The sequence below is a fragment of the Sinocyclocheilus grahami genome, unplaced genomic scaffold (assembly GCF_001515645.1).
Source record: "Sinocyclocheilus grahami isolate Dianchi unplaced genomic scaffold, SAMN03320097.WGS_v1.1 scaffold114.1, whole genome shotgun sequence".
In the NCBI taxonomy this organism is placed as follows: domain Eukaryota; kingdom Metazoa; phylum Chordata; class Actinopteri; order Cypriniformes; family Cyprinidae; genus Sinocyclocheilus; species Sinocyclocheilus grahami.
Window position 1 is genome coordinate 751,848 of NW_015505293.1, and position 19,090 is coordinate 770,937.

General features: G+C 36.6%; 1 protein-coding gene across 1 annotated transcript in view; it reads left to right on the forward strand.

Moving 5' to 3' along the window:
* tnksa (tankyrase, TRF1-interacting ankyrin-related ADP-ribose polymerase a) overlaps nt 1-17,074 on the forward strand; it is a 113,832-nt gene extending 96,758 nt beyond the window's left edge. Inside the window, exons 18-28 of the mRNA XM_016277668.1 lie at nt 2,463-2,572; nt 4,602-4,790; nt 5,340-5,577; nt 7,142-7,224; nt 12,547-12,667; nt 12,773-12,870; nt 14,104-14,178; nt 14,292-14,397; nt 14,563-14,749; nt 16,196-16,352; nt 16,441-17,074. Of these exons, the coding sequence (XP_016133154.1) occupies nt 2,463-2,572; nt 4,602-4,790; nt 5,340-5,577; nt 7,142-7,224; nt 12,547-12,667; nt 12,773-12,870; nt 14,104-14,178; nt 14,292-14,397; nt 14,563-14,749; nt 16,196-16,352; nt 16,441-16,527 (1,451 nt within the window). The 3' untranslated portion in view covers nt 16,528-17,074. The remainder of the gene's footprint in view (nt 1-2,462; nt 2,573-4,601; nt 4,791-5,339; nt 5,578-7,141; nt 7,225-12,546; nt 12,668-12,772; nt 12,871-14,103; nt 14,179-14,291; nt 14,398-14,562; nt 14,750-16,195; nt 16,353-16,440) is intronic.
* Nucleotides 17,075-19,090: the final 2,016 nt, after the last annotated feature.

Genomic DNA, 19,090 nt, shown 5'->3' on the forward strand with positions numbered 1-19,090 from the left:
TCTGAATATTTGCACACATACAGATTTGATTGATTTCTTTCCCAAATTGCATTGGCTGCTTTAAAATGTGAGACATCAATGTTTCAGGAATGTTTAGGACACAGAATAGGACACATGCTTATTTGATAACTGTTTTATTTTCAATTTGGGTTAATGTATATGCTTTATTTTTTAAGATTAACAGTTTTTTTCCAAAGCGTTGTTAGATGCCAGTGTTTACTGTCTATGCAAAGATTTGATTTAAAAAATAGTATCATAGCTATTAACTATATCTTGTGATTTTAAATCTGTATTTAACCGCAGAACGTTCTCAAAGTAAAAAAAAGGTGCTAAAGTCTGATTTTGTGGTGACTCTGCTTTGAAATTAAATTATTTAAAAATGTAAAATCTTGAATTAAAATCTCAATTCAAGTGAAGAAGGATTTTGAAAGTCTGACAGTTATCAGTGTTGAGTACTACTTTAAGGTTAACCCTGCCTGCTTTACAAAATTTAGAAAAGTAATCAAATGTAATAAGTTACATTACTTTAAAGTAATTGAAAGGGTTACACTACTTACTACATTTTAACTTGTAACTTGTAAACTGTAACCTGTTAAATTTCCAAAGTAACCTTCCCAACACTGGTTATGAAGTAACACTTGTGGGTAAATAAAAAATGCCTTTTTGTTTTTTATGTAGGATTATTATACTATATAAAAAATAAAATGGCTTTTTATTTATCCATAAAATCAAATATGTACAGAAATTACCTCAAAAATGCAGCATTGAACAATAAGCCCATTTTCTCTCATGTTTGGAAAACAGCTGCTGACACTTTGCGACCCGTGACACCGTATCCGCACTGTTATTTATAAATTTTTATATTAACTATAATCTTAATGTGTTAATGAGAGTAAATCTGCTTTATTAAAGATAAGAGGAAAACAGAGCAGTGCAACCAGACAGATGACATATTTGTGGGAAGGAAGTGAGAGAAACTGTTAAAAATGCTTGTAGTTTATGGAGAAGAACCTGCAGGAAGCGTTTGATGAGTGCAGCACACGCGGTGGAGTGTGTAAATGTGAGAGCGTGTTCTCATTAGTGCGGTTCTCAAAGCTGGGTTTGTGCATTATTAGAGGGCTACAGCCTTTAATGATGAGGGCTCGTAATTAGTGACGTTCCTGTAGGCAGTCATGTATGTCTGGAGTGAGAAAGAGAGTTAAAGGAACCAAAGAAGACTGTTAAAGCTGAAAATAGTGTACTGGTCTTTTTGGGTAAAGGTCAGCGACAGCTTGTTCAGTGCCAAAGGTTGACTGCCAGATTGAGTGTCTTTTGGAGAAAGTAGCTGGAGCGACCAAAACGAAAAATAAAACACATCTGTGCTTAGCTTCCACTTTGCACCGAGCAATAAATATAATTGCAATTAATAGGAGTAACGAGAGGAGTAAGATTTCAGTAACATTGGCTAAAGAGAGTTTAATTAATTGAGTTTAATTAAGTTTTGAAAAGTGAAATGGATTACATTTCACTGAGATGGTGATACCTACGTAGAAGCTGTGGCAATGTAATGCACCCAAGATGAGCAATCTGATTTTGGGAACCATTAATAAATTGAGGAGAAAAATTATGAATCCGATCATGAAAAGCTGTAACAGGGTTATTTTAGTTATAGTTATATACTATTGCAGTATTTACTAATATTTTGAATTAGCTTTTATTATTATATTTTCTGTTGTCATTTACATTTTAGTTTGTCTTTTTAGTTTTTGTGTTCTTTATATATTTTTAATTATTTTTATTTCAGTTTTGGTTGTAGTGATTTTACTACTTGCCATACTATTAGTATTTACTAATGTTTTGAATTAAGTTATTTTTATAATTTTAGTTTTCGTTTATAATTTCAATTATTTATTTTTTTTGTTTTAATAATTTTATGTGCTTGATAATTGTCATTGTTTTTTAATATTTCTATTTAGCTTTTTACACATATATACATTTATGCATGGAACCACATAGATAGATAGATAGATGATAGAGATTTTTGCTTCAAAATTGCTTCTGTTGCACCTTCGACTTGTGCACAAACACTTTCTGTTCAGTAAATCTGCCTGAAAAAAAAGATGGTTTGGGTTGAGTTCTGTGTAGATTAATTATCATTTAGATGTAAATGTGATCCTCACCCTCATGTAAATTAATTTCACGGTGTACAGGTTTGTAATAATTCTCAATTGCACACTCATGATAACCACTTTATAATTTATGGCTATTATTAGAGGATCTCCTCAATGTAGTTACTTTATTATCGTACAATAGCTTCAGTTGTGGTGCACCGCAGTGGAAAAATGCTTTTTTTTTCTTTCTCAGTTTTCAACGTTTCAAAAACACTCTGAACCGTACATGTGATACGGATTGGTGCTTGTATTTGATACCAGATAGTTTGTTGGCAGATGGATTTACATTTCTCTGCATCCTTTTCTCCACAGCTGGCTATAACAATCTGGAGGTAGCAGAGTATTTACTTGAGCATGGGGCGGATGTCAACGCGCAGGACAAAGGTGGCCTTATTCCTCTCCACAACGCGGCCTCATACGGGGTGAGTGCAATTGCTGATTAAAAGGAGGAATATTTCATTAAGACTGTGACTACATGCAGACATCTGTTAAGCCGACACGTGTCATGCCTCCGGTGTCATGTCAGGTCTGGCAGGAAACTGTGCTGTGGGTACCTCAGACACACAAACAGATGTAGACCCTGAATAATTCATGTATTTGCTTCTGAAAACGAAACACAGGGCTTTTTGTAAACCTTCACCTGAACCCCTCTGTGCTTTGATATACAGCACTTTGTTTTCACTTCCTGTGTGTGACGAAATCAGTGTGTGACTATGCAAAAAGTGTTTGGACATCTGTATTTGTTCTGCAAACAGAACCTTGGCTTATGCACTTTTAATGTGTCGCTGCGGCTCATGAATCTTTCAGGTGGTTTCACTTGCATTTCCACTTGCGAACAACCCAGATGCTGAGATGATGCCGTTTGCAAGATGAGCTTTAATCCACGTGGCATAGAACACTTCTAATACAGGATTTGACTCTTTCTGGAAATCAAATCAAGCAAATTCAGGGAAACCCATTTCAGGTGATGGTAGTTGGAGGTATTTATCAGCATCTGCCCTCTGGAGGTCTACAGGGATATGATTAGACCATGCAGATGGATAGGAGCAGATTGCAGTTACATAAACATGTTGGTTCTGAACTAGCCAGACTCCGACCCTCGACCGTACTCGCATACGCTCTCTGTTGCCATCCAAGAAACAGGTCCTCTGTGACAGGAGCTGTGAGATTCTGATTGGCTGTGACCGGAGTGGCAGGTTGCCCAAGCTTTGCTGATTGGCTAGAGGAGAGCTGGCGGCAGTCTGATGCTGGCTGACCTTGAGTGCGCCTCCCTCTGTTCATATGTGGCCTGTTTGTGTAGAGGCTGTCAGCGCTCGGCAAACACAGCCAGCTGATCGCAGTTCCATACAGTCGCTGCTGCTGATGGGAGGGTGGCTCAGGACATCTCTGCCGCACACACTGTGCACTACAACTCAAGAGTTGGCCAGAAACCAAGCTTGTTTTGCCCTGCGCTCTCTACTGCTAATGAGAATGGTTCTTATATGCCTTTTAAAGAGATAGTCTACCTAAAAATGAACATATTGTCATTATTTGTGCATGCTCATGGTGTCATGCTTAGAATTATTTTTGTTAACCAAAACTATTAAAAAACATTTTTGTTAATGGAAATAATAATAATAAAAAGGATATTAGATGAAAAAATTTAACAAAAATGAGAACTGTTGCTTTGGCAACTAACTCTAAATTAAATAAGTACTAAAATGACTAATTAAATATATTAGTACATTGAAAATTTATGTTTCTTAAAACACACTCATAAAAATGACAAAAAATTAAACTGTATATTGAGTTTTCATTTAAATTTTTAAAATAAAAGCCAATTCAAAATTCAGTATTGACTGATAATTTTCCTCTAGTCAGCTGTTAACTTCTGCCACCAGTGATTTGAAATTGAGAATTGAATTAGCCCAAATCATGAACATAATTTAGACTGATTTTATCATCCAATTCATTGAGAAAAAATTATAATAATTTGATTCACTCAAAAGAGTCATTTGATTCACAAATGGAACATTGCTACTCTTTCTTTTTGTACATTTTATTTACAATTATGTACATTTTATTCACTCAAAAGAATGAGTAATTTGATTCACTCAAAAGAGTCATTTGATTCACAAATAGAACATTGCTACTCTTTCTTGTTCACTTGCCAAGTAGAGCTAAGGCAAATGTCAATATTTTCGTTGAATAACAACTTGCGTTTTGGTTTGTTGTCCACATGTTCAAACAAAGCTATCATATGGCTTTAAATTAGTCGTATGGACCACTTGTATGGACCACTAAAGATATCACTTAGTGATTCTGACAATTAGCATCTGAAGTCTGAATCTTTTACACCAAGCAGATCTGCTACAGAAAGAGCTATGCTTCTTTTTAATTAACATCTAGCTTTTAAAGGTTGTAGGTTTTAGAATAATTTTGTCAGTAATAAGCCTCTTTCTTCCCTTCCAGCATGTGGACATTGCGGCCCTGCTGATCAAGTATAACACCTGTGTAAATGCCACTGATAAATGGGCCTTCACACCCCTCCATGAGGCTGCGCAGAAGGGCCGCACACAGCTCTGCGCTCTGCTGCTGGCCCACGGAGCCGACCCCACCATGAAGAACCAGGAGGGCCAGACGCCGCTGGACTTGGCGACTGTAATAAAAACACACCTCTTGCTTGGATTCACATTTATATACATTCAAGCCCACATTTGTATACTGTCATTCATTTAACAGTGCTACAGATTTGAATAGACATTCCCAAATTCTATAAAAGTTTCATGCTCTTCAATACAGTTTGTTCTGGCTGTAAGGTCTCATATGGTTCAGGTGGCATAGACTATCCTGAGAAATTGGGACATTTATCTTCTAAACACATAAGCTGAGGTGTTTAAACCCACGTCCCCTGTGTTCAGGCTTGTGCAAAGCAAATGGTAAATCTGCCGTAACCTTTAGTAATTGGGCTCCAGTGGCTGTGTTCATGCCAGGTGCTAATGACACAGCTGTTCTCAGCTTTTATTGTCCAATTCTAGACCAAGAAGCCAAACTAATGCTGTGTACAACTACTTTCATGATATCCTCTTACTCTAACATGAATATTACATTAGTCTAGTTGTATTTAAAACTGATCAGACACAGAATTCTTACACTACTATTGATTTTTTTTCTTTACGTTCACTTACTTTTTTTTCTATTGATTTCCAGGCTGATGATATCCGGGCGCTGCTGATTGATGCCATGCCCCCTGAAGCGTTGCCTAGTTGTTTCAAGCCCCAGGCTTCAGTGGTCAGTACCTCTGTCATCTCTCCAACATCTACCCCTTCCTGTCTGTCCGCCGCCAGCAGCATAGACAATCTGGCCGGGCCCCTGACAGAGCTGGCCGTACCTGGAGCCTCAGGCCCTGCTGATGGGGCTACTGCATCAGAGAGGAAGGAGGGAGAAAGTGAGTAGATCATGTAATGTGTCTTCATATTATTTTGCATAACTTTTTATTGTAAGTAGGGCTGCAACACCCATTACATTTTCGATCAAATCTGTCGTTGAATATAAAAAAATAGTTTTGAATGTTTTTGAGAAATTATACAAGTTGGAATGCTAACAACATTTTTAAGAACAGTAACTGCAATGGGATTATAACAAATGATATCCGTCTCTTACATTTATAAGAAACAGAAATTATAGTAACAATACTTGGGCAAAACCTGTTAGTAGTTAAAACTTGGAAAAAATGTCGGTAACACTTTACTTAAAGGCACAATATGTAAGATTGTTTTATTAAAATATTCAAAAACCACTAGAACAGCGTTATATATTTTGCTGACTTGTGTACTTACACTATCCCAAATGTTTCGAAGAATGTTTAAATCCAGAGAAATAAGCTATTTTAACTAGTTACACGGACCGAGTCCATAGTGTCATTGTGTCGCCAATGACGTCATAACCCCTCGAGTTCCGGTTTTGTTTTCTAGAAAACATGACCGCACAGAGTAGCATTATAACAGAACTTTCAAATGCATCTAGTATGATAAAACAGCACTGCCACATACGCGCATACGCAAGGAGCGGAAGCGGTCGACTGTGGCATAATAAAAGCTCCGCTGCTTTCAAGGCGTGTATCACTCTCGTTCAGTGGCCTCGTTTTGCCAGCTTTCAGCCCCACCCTGCTTCATTCTACTACGTTAATAAATCATTAGCTCATTCATGAACATGATTTCTGCCTGAGTCTCGTTGGATTGCATCTGCTGTGGGGATGAAGACGACAACTCCCATGATTCCACTCTCAGTCACGGCATCATCAAACTACGCCTTTGTCTCTTTATTTATTTTGAATACGCACCCTCTAGCGGCGAAAATTACATATTGTGCCTTTAAAGCCTTGGTTTAATGCATTATAAAAGTAGTTTTAATGCCTTGTAATGCTCCTGATAGCGTTGTACAATCTTATGAATAATTGTAACCACAGTTAATACATTATAACACTTATCAATTCATTGTTACACTGTGCTTTTTAAATTCAGGTATACATATATATGTGTGTGTGTGTGTGTCTGTGTGTGTGTAAAAAGCTTTATGCAATTTATAGCACAGAGTAAAAACTGAGCTTGTTTATTGTTTTATAGTCTTTTATATTTGTATTTATAATCTTCAGTTTGCACATTGTTTTGGAGGACAATGCGTGCATGACATGAAATAGCATTTTGTTTTATAAAATGATGGAAAAATAGTCTTATATCCCATTAATCTAAAAAAAAGTAAAAAGCTTTATGCAATTTATAGCACAGAGTAAAAACTGAGCTTGTGTATTGTTTTATAGTCTTTTATATTTGTATTTATAATCTTCAGTTTGCACATTGTTTTGGAGGACAATGCGTGCATGACATGAAATAGCATTTTGTTTTATAAAATGATGGAAAAATAGTCTTATATCCCATTAATCTAAAAAAAAAAAGATTAATCAGGTAGTAAAATTACATTTTGTTGAGTCATGATGTATTTTTTCTCCATAGTTACGATTCTGGATATGAACATCAGTCAGTTCCTGAAGATTTTGGGTTTGGAACATTTGCGGGATACTTTCGAGCGGGAACAGGTAAGGTCACTTCCTAGGATCAAATCAGTCTCATCAGTTCCACTCCACACATTAAATTGCCAGCTGTCCCGTGTAGAGAGGCCTGCCGTTGTTTCCTGTAGAAAACTCCAGGTCCTTCTAGTCAACGTTATGTAAATGTGATGACATCTGTGGCCTCGTAATTATCTCCTTTCAATATACTCACTCTCTCAGTACCTTGGCTCTATCATTTCCAGCCAACTCCTCTTCAGCCGGACGCTGTGAGATTAGCGTCTCTCGATCTTTATAGGTGTGAGAGAGATCCTGGGTAACGGGGCTGAGCTCTGCGCCCCTTCTTTTGATTAATACTGTCATACCGCTCGCTCACACTGAGCTCTGGACTCTCTCGTTCCTCCGGCTTTCCTTCTTCTCAGCTTCAATTCCACGAGGGCGAGCCCGTGGGATGCGATTGGCATACTGTGCCAGACCCGCTGCTCATTTGCACATAGATGAACAGAAATGGTCTTGGCGGCCACCAGCTGGGAAGAGAGCTTGATGTGAGGGGCTGAAATCAGTTCTGATTGTGGCTTTAGTAAGACGCATTCATCTGTCTCACAGTGACTCACTCGTCTGCTCACTCTCCATCTTATTCTGCCTCGCTGTGCCTACGGGAGATGGAGCATGAAGAGGCAACATTTTTTCAGAGACTTGTGAAAGACTGAGTGCAAATGAAATTGAGGACATGCTCACAGATCTCATACACGCACCAATGTCGTCATTAGACATGTCTGGTTTTAACCTCAGAGCAGTTTTGAGATATCTTCTCTCTTTACAAGTGACGTCAGAAGGTCTGTATGTGCATATTTGTCTCTTTTAGATTTCTGTAGGATGTCTGCTACATTTCCACTTCCTTTAGACATTTTATTGTTCATCAGCTAAAAAAAGGTTCCAGAATCCACAAACGATTTCTAGCAAATGTGACCCTGGACCACAACCAGTCATAACTGTCAAAAATTGAGATTTCTACATAATCTGAAAGCTGAAATGAGCTTTCCATTGATGTATGGTTTGTTAAGATTGGACAATATTTTGCCTTGATGCAGCTATTTGAATATCTGGAATCTGAGGGTGCAAATAAATCTGAATATTGAGAAAATTGCCTTTAAATTTGTCCAAATGAATTCCTTAGCAATGCATATTACTAATGAGAAATTAAGTTTTAATATATTTACAGTAAGAAATTTACTAAATGTCTTCACGAAACATGATCTTTACTTAATATCCTAAATAAAAATCAATAATTTTGACCCATGCAATGTATTTTTGACTATTGCTACAAATATACCTCAGTGCTACTTATGACTGGTTTTGTGGTCCAGGGTCAAAAAATTTGCTGCTCTTTGCAGTTATCGTTAAAATTCTAGTGTGGACATTTCTATTTCATATAATTCGAATGATAATTAAAACTTAATGCAGTTATAGTTACAGACACACACATATGTGTTATATATATGCATACGTTACCTAAGGTTTTACTTATTCTACTTGAATAGTGCACTGAACATAATTAAGACTTTATTAACTTGCCGTCTAGTCGATTTTTGTAAAGGTTTTTCAGTAGTCTGTTGTAAATCTGCTGCAGTTCCTTCTCAGCTTTGGCACAAATGAAAACTTTGCCAAGAGAGTTAAAGAGAGAGAAAAAGAAAAGGAGAAATAAATGGAATCTTTCCCGCTGCGGCCATCACATCTTCACAGCCATAATGCCTGGTCCTGCGAGCTCTATCGATTGAAGTGCACAGTGCTTTCTGAAAGAGAGAGCAGTTGGTAGCTCCTGGGCTAATGGCCTTTGACAGACCTATCATAGATGTGATGCATTGCCAATAAGTGGACCTTGGAACTGGAGTGTGAGAGTTTGAGATTACACAGCCTGACGCAGAGTCAACGGCGATGGCACGGTCACTCTTTTTGTTTCTTTCACTTCCATTCATGCACTACTGTTCAAAGGTTTAGAAGTAAGATTTTGATTGAGTCTCTTGTGCTCACCATGGCTGCTTTTATTTGATCAAAAATACAGTAAAAACTATAAAATTATGAAATATTATTTTAACACTAGATCTGCCAGGGGTCGCTGTATACCTAAAACCGCCAGCGGGTAAATTTTACCCACGCACATGACAGCTGTTTCTGAATGGCTAAAGAACATTATTTCACTGTATTATGCTACTGTCTTCACAAAGAAGTGTCTAGAGTCATGAAATTATTGTCTTGTCATCAACTATATTTTTGTCCTGTTGTTTTATGTTCAAAACTTTTTTTATGCAGGCTACACTAGGCACTTTTCATAACGGTCAGTATTAAGCTAAACAAGCCTGCACTGACAACGAGAATTAGAAGGAAGTAAATACATATTTAGGTGGTGTAACAGGCTATTATAATACAATGTCATTAATCAATATATTAAGATTCACCACAAAGATATTAATTCACCACATTACATAGGATGATGCGATGACAAATTCAAGCGCACAGCTTCACCTAATTAATTATTAATTTGTTTAGTTATATCATTTATAATTTGAATTATACAAGAAGAACACCAATTAAAAAAAAAAAGTTTTATTCATTAGCCTACATCAGATCTGATTTTTTTTCTTCAGGAAACAGGCAGACTAGAATAAACAGCAACACAGAAGCGATCAATAAACGATAGAAATGGCAAAACAAAAATTTTATAATTAATCCAAATTTTGAACAATTATGATAAAACGTAACATTAGGATAAAACGTCTAAATATGATATATTGATCGTCAGATGCTGAGACGACAGGACGCTTTACTTCCACACCATCAGACTCTCCATCGCTCATGGCATTCAGTGCTTTTTATACCTCTTCAGCATTCATAAATCGCCGCCTTTTACTCATTTTGTTTTCATTTATGAAACTGATAACCGCTAATTCAGTGAATGAAAGGTGTTGCCTAGCAATGTACTATGTTAAAACATAAGCAGCACGAAAATGACAGCACGAACATACAGGCATTATATAGTGGGTAAATTTGACCTTCGCTGGCGCTTATAGGTATAAATGCCCTTTTTTTGATCTGGTTTTATCTAAACAGTTTTTAACAACAGGGGATTGTAAATCACACAATTTTAGTAAAAGTCAGTGACTGGGAGACTTGAATATTTTATTAAAATTATTTATGTATGTTTTAAAAACGGTTCTAGTGTTAAAGGGGTGAAAAGGGGGGATTGCGATTTCACTTTTTTTAATGTTAGTTAGTGTGTAATGTTGCTGTTTGAGCATAAACAATATCTGCAAAGTTACGAACCTGAAAGTTCAATGCAAACGGAGATATCGTCTTTTAAAATTCTGGTAGTTTAATGCCTACAAAAACGGCTTGTAGGGACTACAAGAAGTTATTTCCCGGGTTCGTGATGTAACAAACCCAGATAAACCCCACCCTCGAAAAAAGGTAGCAAAGGGGGCGTGGCCATGCTGCGCTGCTTTAGAGAAGAGGAAGAGAAAACTAGAGGTGCACGTAAAAATCTATTCATATATGAATCGCGATTCTGTCTTCTCTAACGATTCTAATGGATTCACAAGTTTCAAAATCAATGTTCTAAAGCAGCGGTTCTTAATACAGTTCCTCGATCTGTCCCCCTGCTCTGCACACGCTCTGCATCTCTCTCTCTCTCATTCAGCTCAGCTCCAACAATGAACTGTTCCAATTATACCCTTATTTTCACATAGCTATGAGAAGCATTGAACATGGACGTGTGCAGTACTGTATTAATGCTTTAATCAGGATAAAACCTTATATTATAAGCAGTAGCATTTACAAATAACAGCATATCTAAAAGTATGAGACAACAACAAACAAAAAACATATGCCTACCATTAAAAGCCGTGCTTGCACAGGTTCTGCACGATCCTCTTCACTAATATCCTCTGCTTCTCAATCGGGCTCAAACTGATAAGCAATATAGACGACACCATTGTTTACAATACAACCGGAGCACATGCCACTGAGGTGAGGGGCGGAACGTATATCGCGCACTAGAAGTGGTTTAACCAATCACAACACACTGGGCCAGCTAACCAATCAGAGCCCATTGCGTATTTCTGAGGATAATGCGTTTTTTTTGCAGGAAATGATCAGTGAGTTTATAGGAGAAGGGACGGAGCGGTGTGGAATAAAGGTAAATTATGTGAAAAATAATGCGTTTTTTTTTTTTTTAAACAAAGCATTAACACATTTTAGACTGCACCCCATAAACACAATCAAGCCTAGAAAAAAAACAATAAACCACCCCTTTAAAAGTTACTTTAGTTTAAAATATATACAATTTACAATAAAAATAAAATAAAAATAGTGTCAAAATATACAATTTAGTATAATATTTAGAACATTTTAAATATTGTTAATTTTTTTTCCATTGTAATATGTGATGCCTGTGGCGAAGCTGAATTTTTCAGTCTTGCTTCAGTCTTCAGTCTCACATGGTCCTTCAGAAATCAATCTAATATGCTGATCTGATGCTTAATAAACATTTCTTACTATTATCAGTGTTGACCGTGTTAACAGTTGTGCTGCTTAATATATTTGTGGAAAAAGTGATATTAACTTTTCAAGATTCTTTGATGAATAGAAAGTTCAAAAGAACAGCATTTATTTGACATAGAAATCTTTTAATATTATACATGTCTTTACTGTCATTTTTAGTTGAGTCCTTTTAGTCATTGTTGAATAAAATATGAATTTCTTTCAAAAAGAAATAAACGTACTGACTCCAAACTTTTGAATGGTGGCATATTGTGACCTGCACGTTCCTGTACTTTAACTTTTTGAACATATTATGTTTTTATTTTAGAGTTAACAAACAAAAAAGTGATGACATATCCGTTCGTCCATATTCATCAAGGTCCAAAATGGTTTCACATGCTTCGTTCAAGTGTGACCAAACATTAATGCTCTCTGTAAGACACGCGCTGGCTCAAACGGCTCCCTGCGTCGCAGTCTAGCATGCGCGAATCGCCATCTGCATGTTTGCTTTTCTGTGCATGTTGCGCGTAGGAGGCGTATTCAGTAATAATCATTCTGTGTGTTATGAGTCACACGCGATAATATCCATCCAAGCCTCCTGCCGCTCTAAGAGTTTATCTTCTCAGTAGGAGGAAGTTCCACATTGCAACAAGCTGAGAAAATAAAAAATTGCACTGTTGGCTGTTTTAGAAGCAGCCGAGTCGAAATTGGCCTTGAAATGAATCGGTTTTCATTACAGCTTTATCTTGTGATTGGTTGTGCCTCCAGACTACTATGGCTTCCCTAACTCTGATTGGTGTTCATCTGTTGTATTAGATTACACTGGATGTGCTGGCTGACATGGGGCACGAGGAGCTCAAGGAGATCGGGATCAACGCGTACGGCCACAGACACAAACTCATCAAAGGCATTGAGAGGCTGCTGGGCGGTCAACAAGGTCAGTCCAGAAGCGTTCAACTCCAGCATCTCTCTCAAACACCATCTGTTCATGACTAAACAAAGGTTCCTTATAGTTTTGTGTGTTGGTGTGCTTTCATCACAGGTGCCAACCCATACCTGACATTCCACTGTGCGAGTCAGGGCACGGTGCTGATCGACCTGGCCCCTGATGACAAAGAGTTTCAGTCGGTAGAGGAGGAGGTGAGAGGGGAATCCAAATCACCTGATCATATTATAAAACCATTTTATTCCATATTATAAAATGGATAGTTCTGGTACTCAAAGCTGATTGGTCAGCACAATATTTCATCCATGCTAAGATAATAAGTTTGGTAATACATTACACCTGTTAGTGATGGGCCTGATGCACAACTAGTTGTCTAGCAACTGAATTTAAGGCTTTATTTTTATTTAATTAAATGTATATTTTTGTGGGGGAGCTATAAATGAGATAAATTTAGACGTATGCATTAACAAGCTTTAACAACTAAATATTTGTTTTTCTTTATCAAATTGTTTTTTGTAAGGAATGTGATTTGTAGTGTTAGTGTGCAGTAATAGTTCTAACTTATTTAAAGTTTTCTGTAACTTATTTTTAGACTTATTATATAAATTGATCTTATTGTAGTGTGTGATAAAAGTTAACTTATTTATAGTCTTATTTTATTTTAGTGTGCGATAAGTTATAACTTATAGTCTTATTTAACTTATTTGTGGTCTAATTTAATTTTTATATTTTTTCAGTCTATAAGTTATTAATTATTTGTAGTCTTACATAACTTATTTGTAGTTTCATGTTATATTTTATTATGTGAAAAGTTATAACTTAGTCTTATATAACTTGTGTAGTCTTATTATTTTATTTCATTTTGTATTTTATTGAATTTTTGTAGTATGTAATAGGTTATCATTTATTATCTGATATAAATTATTTGTGATCTTATTTTACTTTGTGCATTTAAAAATGTAAACTTAACCTAATTATAACTGATTTGTCTTATTTTACTATTTTATTTATTTTATTATATTTTAGTATTTAAGTTATAACTTGGTGTTATTTTATTACTTTTTAATTTTGCATATTATATTTTATTTAATTCTTGTAGTGTGTAATACGTTTTAATTTACTGTCTTATATAAATCACTTGTGATCTTATTTCATTTTTCTTCAGTGTGCAACAATTATAACTGATTTGTTGAATTTAATTAATTTGTCCTATTATATTTTAGTATTTAATACTAAAGACAATTTTTTATAGTCTTATATAACTTATTTGTAGTCTTTTTATACTGTGTGATAAAACTTAAGTCTGTAATTTGTAGTGTCATTTAACATTTATCTCAAATTTGATTCCATTTTACGCTATTGAAGGGTTACTGTTCTTAAATATTTTGTAACATGACGTAATGAAGAATTATGTTTTTGTTTTACAGCTGCAAAGTACGATCAGAGAGCACAGGGATGGTGGCAATGCTGGGGGTGTTTTCAGCAGATACAACATCCTGAAGGTGAGTGTGAACTTCTCATTTCGTTTACATTAATACCTTTGATTAGTTAATAGTGTGAATGTTTGTCGACCCTGCATGCGCTAATGTCAGACGTTTGTTGAATGTTGGTCCAGATTCAGAAGGTGGTGAACAAGAAGCTAAGGGAGCGATACGCACACAGGCAGAAGGAGATCGCAGACGAGAACCACAACCACCACAACGAGCGCATGCTCTTTCACGGTACTGTCACCAGATGAATGACCTGTCAGAAGTGCTATTTGGGAAAGTTCAAGCTACAAAAGAAGCTTTTTTTCTCCATGACGGACTCAAAAGCTTCTTTTAAAGAATGTAATTCCAATTTTCCGCTTTTTACATGATCGGTTTCCTTTTTCTCCTCATCTCCAGGGTCACCGTTCATCAACGCCATCATTCATAAAGGGTTTGATGAGAGGCACGCTTACATAGGGGGGATGTTTGGAGCAGGGATCTACTTTGCAGAGAACTCCTCTAAAAGCAACCAGTATGTGTACGGCATCGGCGGAGGGACAGGCTGCCCCACCCACAAAGACCGCTCCTGTTACATCTGTCACAGGTACATACCATAGACTGTATAAAAACTATGGACGTAGTGTCCGTGACGTCACCCGTAGGTTTCTGAAGAGCGTTTTTGAAGCTCAAAGTTGGCGGAGCCGGCCGTCGCCATCTTGGCAGTGCGTGACCGCGCGTCATTCCTGGATAATCGAAAATGGGCAAAGAGGCGGGGGCTGGTTGCTGAAACCACGGCCACCTAGCTCGACGGTGGTGACAGCAGCGGCAATCCACCTGCCACTCAAGTGGCCACGCCCTTAATTATGCAGAACTTTAAGGCTTAATATAATTTAAACGGATGAGTATAAATTCACCCCCTCACATAATTAGCTATACAGACCAAAACCACTTTTTGTACCAGGCTGTAAGCATATTTTTCCGGCTGAAAAGTTGGGCATTTTAACATGGAGAGTCTATGGGACTGACAGTCGATGAATTGCAGTTTTAGTCACTTCCATGTTGGTTTCACAAGAGAGACCGGAAGGTTGCCGCTTGGTACATACACATCTGATTCTTCCCCTTTGCTCTGATATGAATGAAATACAGGCGCAGTGACTGTACACGACCAGCTGATGGTGCTGTGGATCCTAGAATCCACTGCTTCTCAATCTAGTTTAGCTTCAGGTCCCAGATAAAATATTGGACATCAAGTGTTGACCCAGTACAAAATTGTTTATTGTACTAAAGTATAAACCAAATCAAACACTGAAATGCATTCATATTAATTACACTTACTAATATTCAATAAAATGGTTAAATATTATTGCATGAATTATTAAAAGTAATTTATCCAGAACTGTCCATGGATGTAAGTTAATTCTGTGTAATAATTTATTTATACATATAAGCTTTGATATTTTTTTTAAACTCAAAATTTCCAAAATTGTAAAATTCCAACATGTTTTACTACTTTGATTGTGTTAAATAAAATTAAGTTGTGGTATTAAATGTATAATAATAATAATTATGATTGTTGTTGTTGTTGTTGTAAATTATACATGTGATTTATAAATATAAATTATATAAATGTAATACAATTATAAATCTAAATTCATTTTGTATTTTATGTCAAATGATTTCGATTTATATCATTTTAAATTAAGTTGTGGTATTACATTTAATTGAATGTCATTTAATATCACAACTTAATTTAAAATTACATAAATCTATATCATTTTACATAAAATACAAAACTCATTAGAAATCATATAATTTTATTGTGCTTTTAATTTATATTTATAATCACATGTGTAATTTATAAGAACAATAATGATGATAAAAATAATAACAATAGTAATAATTTATATATATATATAATGTATTTATTATGTATTGAAATTATATAATAAAATAAATTGTATTATATAGATATGTGTGTGTGTGTGTGTGTGTGTAAATATTTATTTATTATTATTATTATTTATTTCAAATATAATCAAACTGTTCACAGGCAGATGCTGTTTTGCCGGGTGACTCTGGGTAAATCCTTCTTGCAGTTCAGTGCCATGAAGATGGCCCACGCTCCTCCAGGGCACCATTCCGTCATTGGCCGACCCAGTGTCAACGGGTTAGCCTATGCAGAATACGTCATCTACCGAGGGGAACAGGTGAGAGAGCTCAACAACTGCAAAATCAGAAACACTTTTTTTCAGGTAGTAGATATTCGGTTCATTTACAACTCTTTGTGTTTTACAGGCCTTCCCAGAGTACCTCATCACATACCAGATCATCAAGCCAGACAGCACACCTCCATCCCCGGCAGCAGCGGAGCAGAAGTCCTAGTCCACGCGAAACGCTCAGACTGTTACCCAAACATCTCTCACACATCCACAGACGCCTCCTCACATGATAGAAACATCCACTCGCCCATAAACCTCAGCGCTGCCTCTTTAATTTGCAGTTAGGCTCCATTTCTGTCCCCTTGAGTGTTTACAAGAAAGAGTTGCCTTGGCTGGCCGTGTCCTTGCCCTCCTCTTCAGGTCAAGGGTCAGGATATCAGCCATAATGCTGTTTCAGGGTTAAACGAAAGGACTCCGTGAAAGACAACAAGTGACCTCTTCCCCGTCATTCTACTCAATTTAACACTGTTCAAGCATTAACTTCCTCTCTTTGAAACGGTTCTACTATTACTGTGACTAATTACCTTTCTGTTTTATTTCCATCAATATAATTCACAATAATGGACCACGTCTTAAAGGGACCTGACATTTCAGCAATCCTCCTTTCCATTATTGAAGTTCACTGAAGACCCTAAAAAATCTCATTGTTGTGGTTTTATTTTGTCTTTATGCATTGTTATTAAAAACAAAGCCTTAGAGGGGGTTTAAAGCGAAAAGAATGTTGATGCAGAGACCAGAACTATTCAAAAGGCCTTTGACCACAAAATATCAAAAATGTTTTTTTGTTTTTCTTCTTCATATCTTTGCACAGGAATTCTGGTCAGAATGTTCAATTCCAGCCCAATCTGAAAATGCATCTTTTAAAGAATTTGCACTTTTAGGCAGGACTTAAGTTATTCAGAATAATTCTAAAAAGACGTAGGTTAAAACAAATTCCACTAATGTACAGGTTGTGTAAAGGACAATGCCTTTGTATAGCTTTTAATGTTGTTTACCGATGCAGAGTGGGTTTTATTAGTACTGTAAAGGAAGTGGGAATTCTTGCTTTCAGATCTTTCCTTATATTTTCGGACGACCAAGCGACTCGGCTTTGGAAGTCGCTCTTTTTTGCTTTCGGTATGTTTTGGATCACAACCACAGGAATTCCTCAGTCTTGTTCATTCCAGCCCTGTTTCTCTGGCCTCAGAGAAACGCCTCTTTTACGAGGCTCTCCGTAACGGTTTTCCTGTTACACACTACTGATATGAGCGGCTCGGCTGACTCGCGTCCATGTTACAGAATGAAATGAAGGACGTGGCTCTACCTCTGGAAGTCTCATGGTTTGGTTGCTTTGCTCAGGTGTAGTTTGTGGTTCTGTACATGTGTACTGGAGGTCATCTGCCTTCCTCCAGGAATCTGTGTGTTCAAACCAGAGAGAACGAGAGCAGACCTTTCTTCTCCTCTTAGTAGTATGAGCACAGACATATCCACGGCTCCCCTCAAGCCAATACGTGGGAGACAACTCCTGAACTGTTTCTCAATTCTTTGAGCTGTAATTTTACTTTATTTCCATGTTCCCGTGAACTTTAATCAGCAACGGCTTATCTACCAGAAGCCATCTGCGGACTAATCAAACACTCCTTAATCATGTAAAATGGTCTTAATAAAGTATGTCATAAATACTGTCTTGTGTCTTTTCTCACACTTGCTCTGAACCCGTATTCAATTTCACTTCTCAGGAATGAGATTTTTCCATATCTATTCCATTCTATAAAATAGTGATAATTATGATGTAGTGTAATATAATAGTAGTATAACCGGTAATAATATTTTAAATTCTTGTTTTTTTATTTTACAGTAAATTAGCATTGTTGTTGTTATAGATGGTGGATGGATGGATGGATAGATATTTGATGGTTTATTTTTTCATGAACGTGGTCATATTTATTAGGTGAAAAAACGTGTTCCTTATTTTTTTTATCCTTATTTTTTTTTAGCTCACATGTCTGGTTCCTTTTTTAGTTTCTTTGTTAGTTTAACCCTCAGAGACCGTTTTTCGTTCATGATGGTTTCTTTTATTTTTTATTTTTTTCGTGTGTGTGTGTGTTCTAGAAAGACATTGGTGATAAAATAGTTAAGCTTACTTTAAGTCTGCTGGACTTTAAATGTAAAAATACATCGGCGTTACAACATATAGAGACCTGCAGTGCATTTCGATTAATGGAAAGTTATGAAAAACCGGGAGATCAGGTAAAAAATGAATTTAAATACAAACCCTGTTCAGTCCTAGAAAGCCAAAGCGGTGTTCTAAGAAACGCTTATTCCTTTAAATTCATATTAGGTATACATTAAACAAAGGCTTCACGGCTGTTTAGTAAATGTGTAACAAAAATGTATGTTAGCCCAAATAGTCAACAATGGTCCATATGTGCCTTGCTGCTTCTGATACATTTCAGCTTCTCTTTCTATGTCAGGTTCGAATTTTAACACATTTAATGAACATATGTGTGTATTAATTACTTTAACCGTATTGCAGTTTTGCTACAGCGTGTCACCGAGGGTCAGGTGGGATATGATCAAGGAAGCCGCTGTCATTTCGGCGAACTTCTCGGGAAATGAGTGGGAAGGATGGTTTCCGTGGGTCAGAATTGACGGTGATGTGAAATCCACTATCAGAACACACGCTAGGAGGCGCTGTGGCTCTTCAAAACTAACCTCCATTCACTCTATTCATAAGCCTTCCCTCA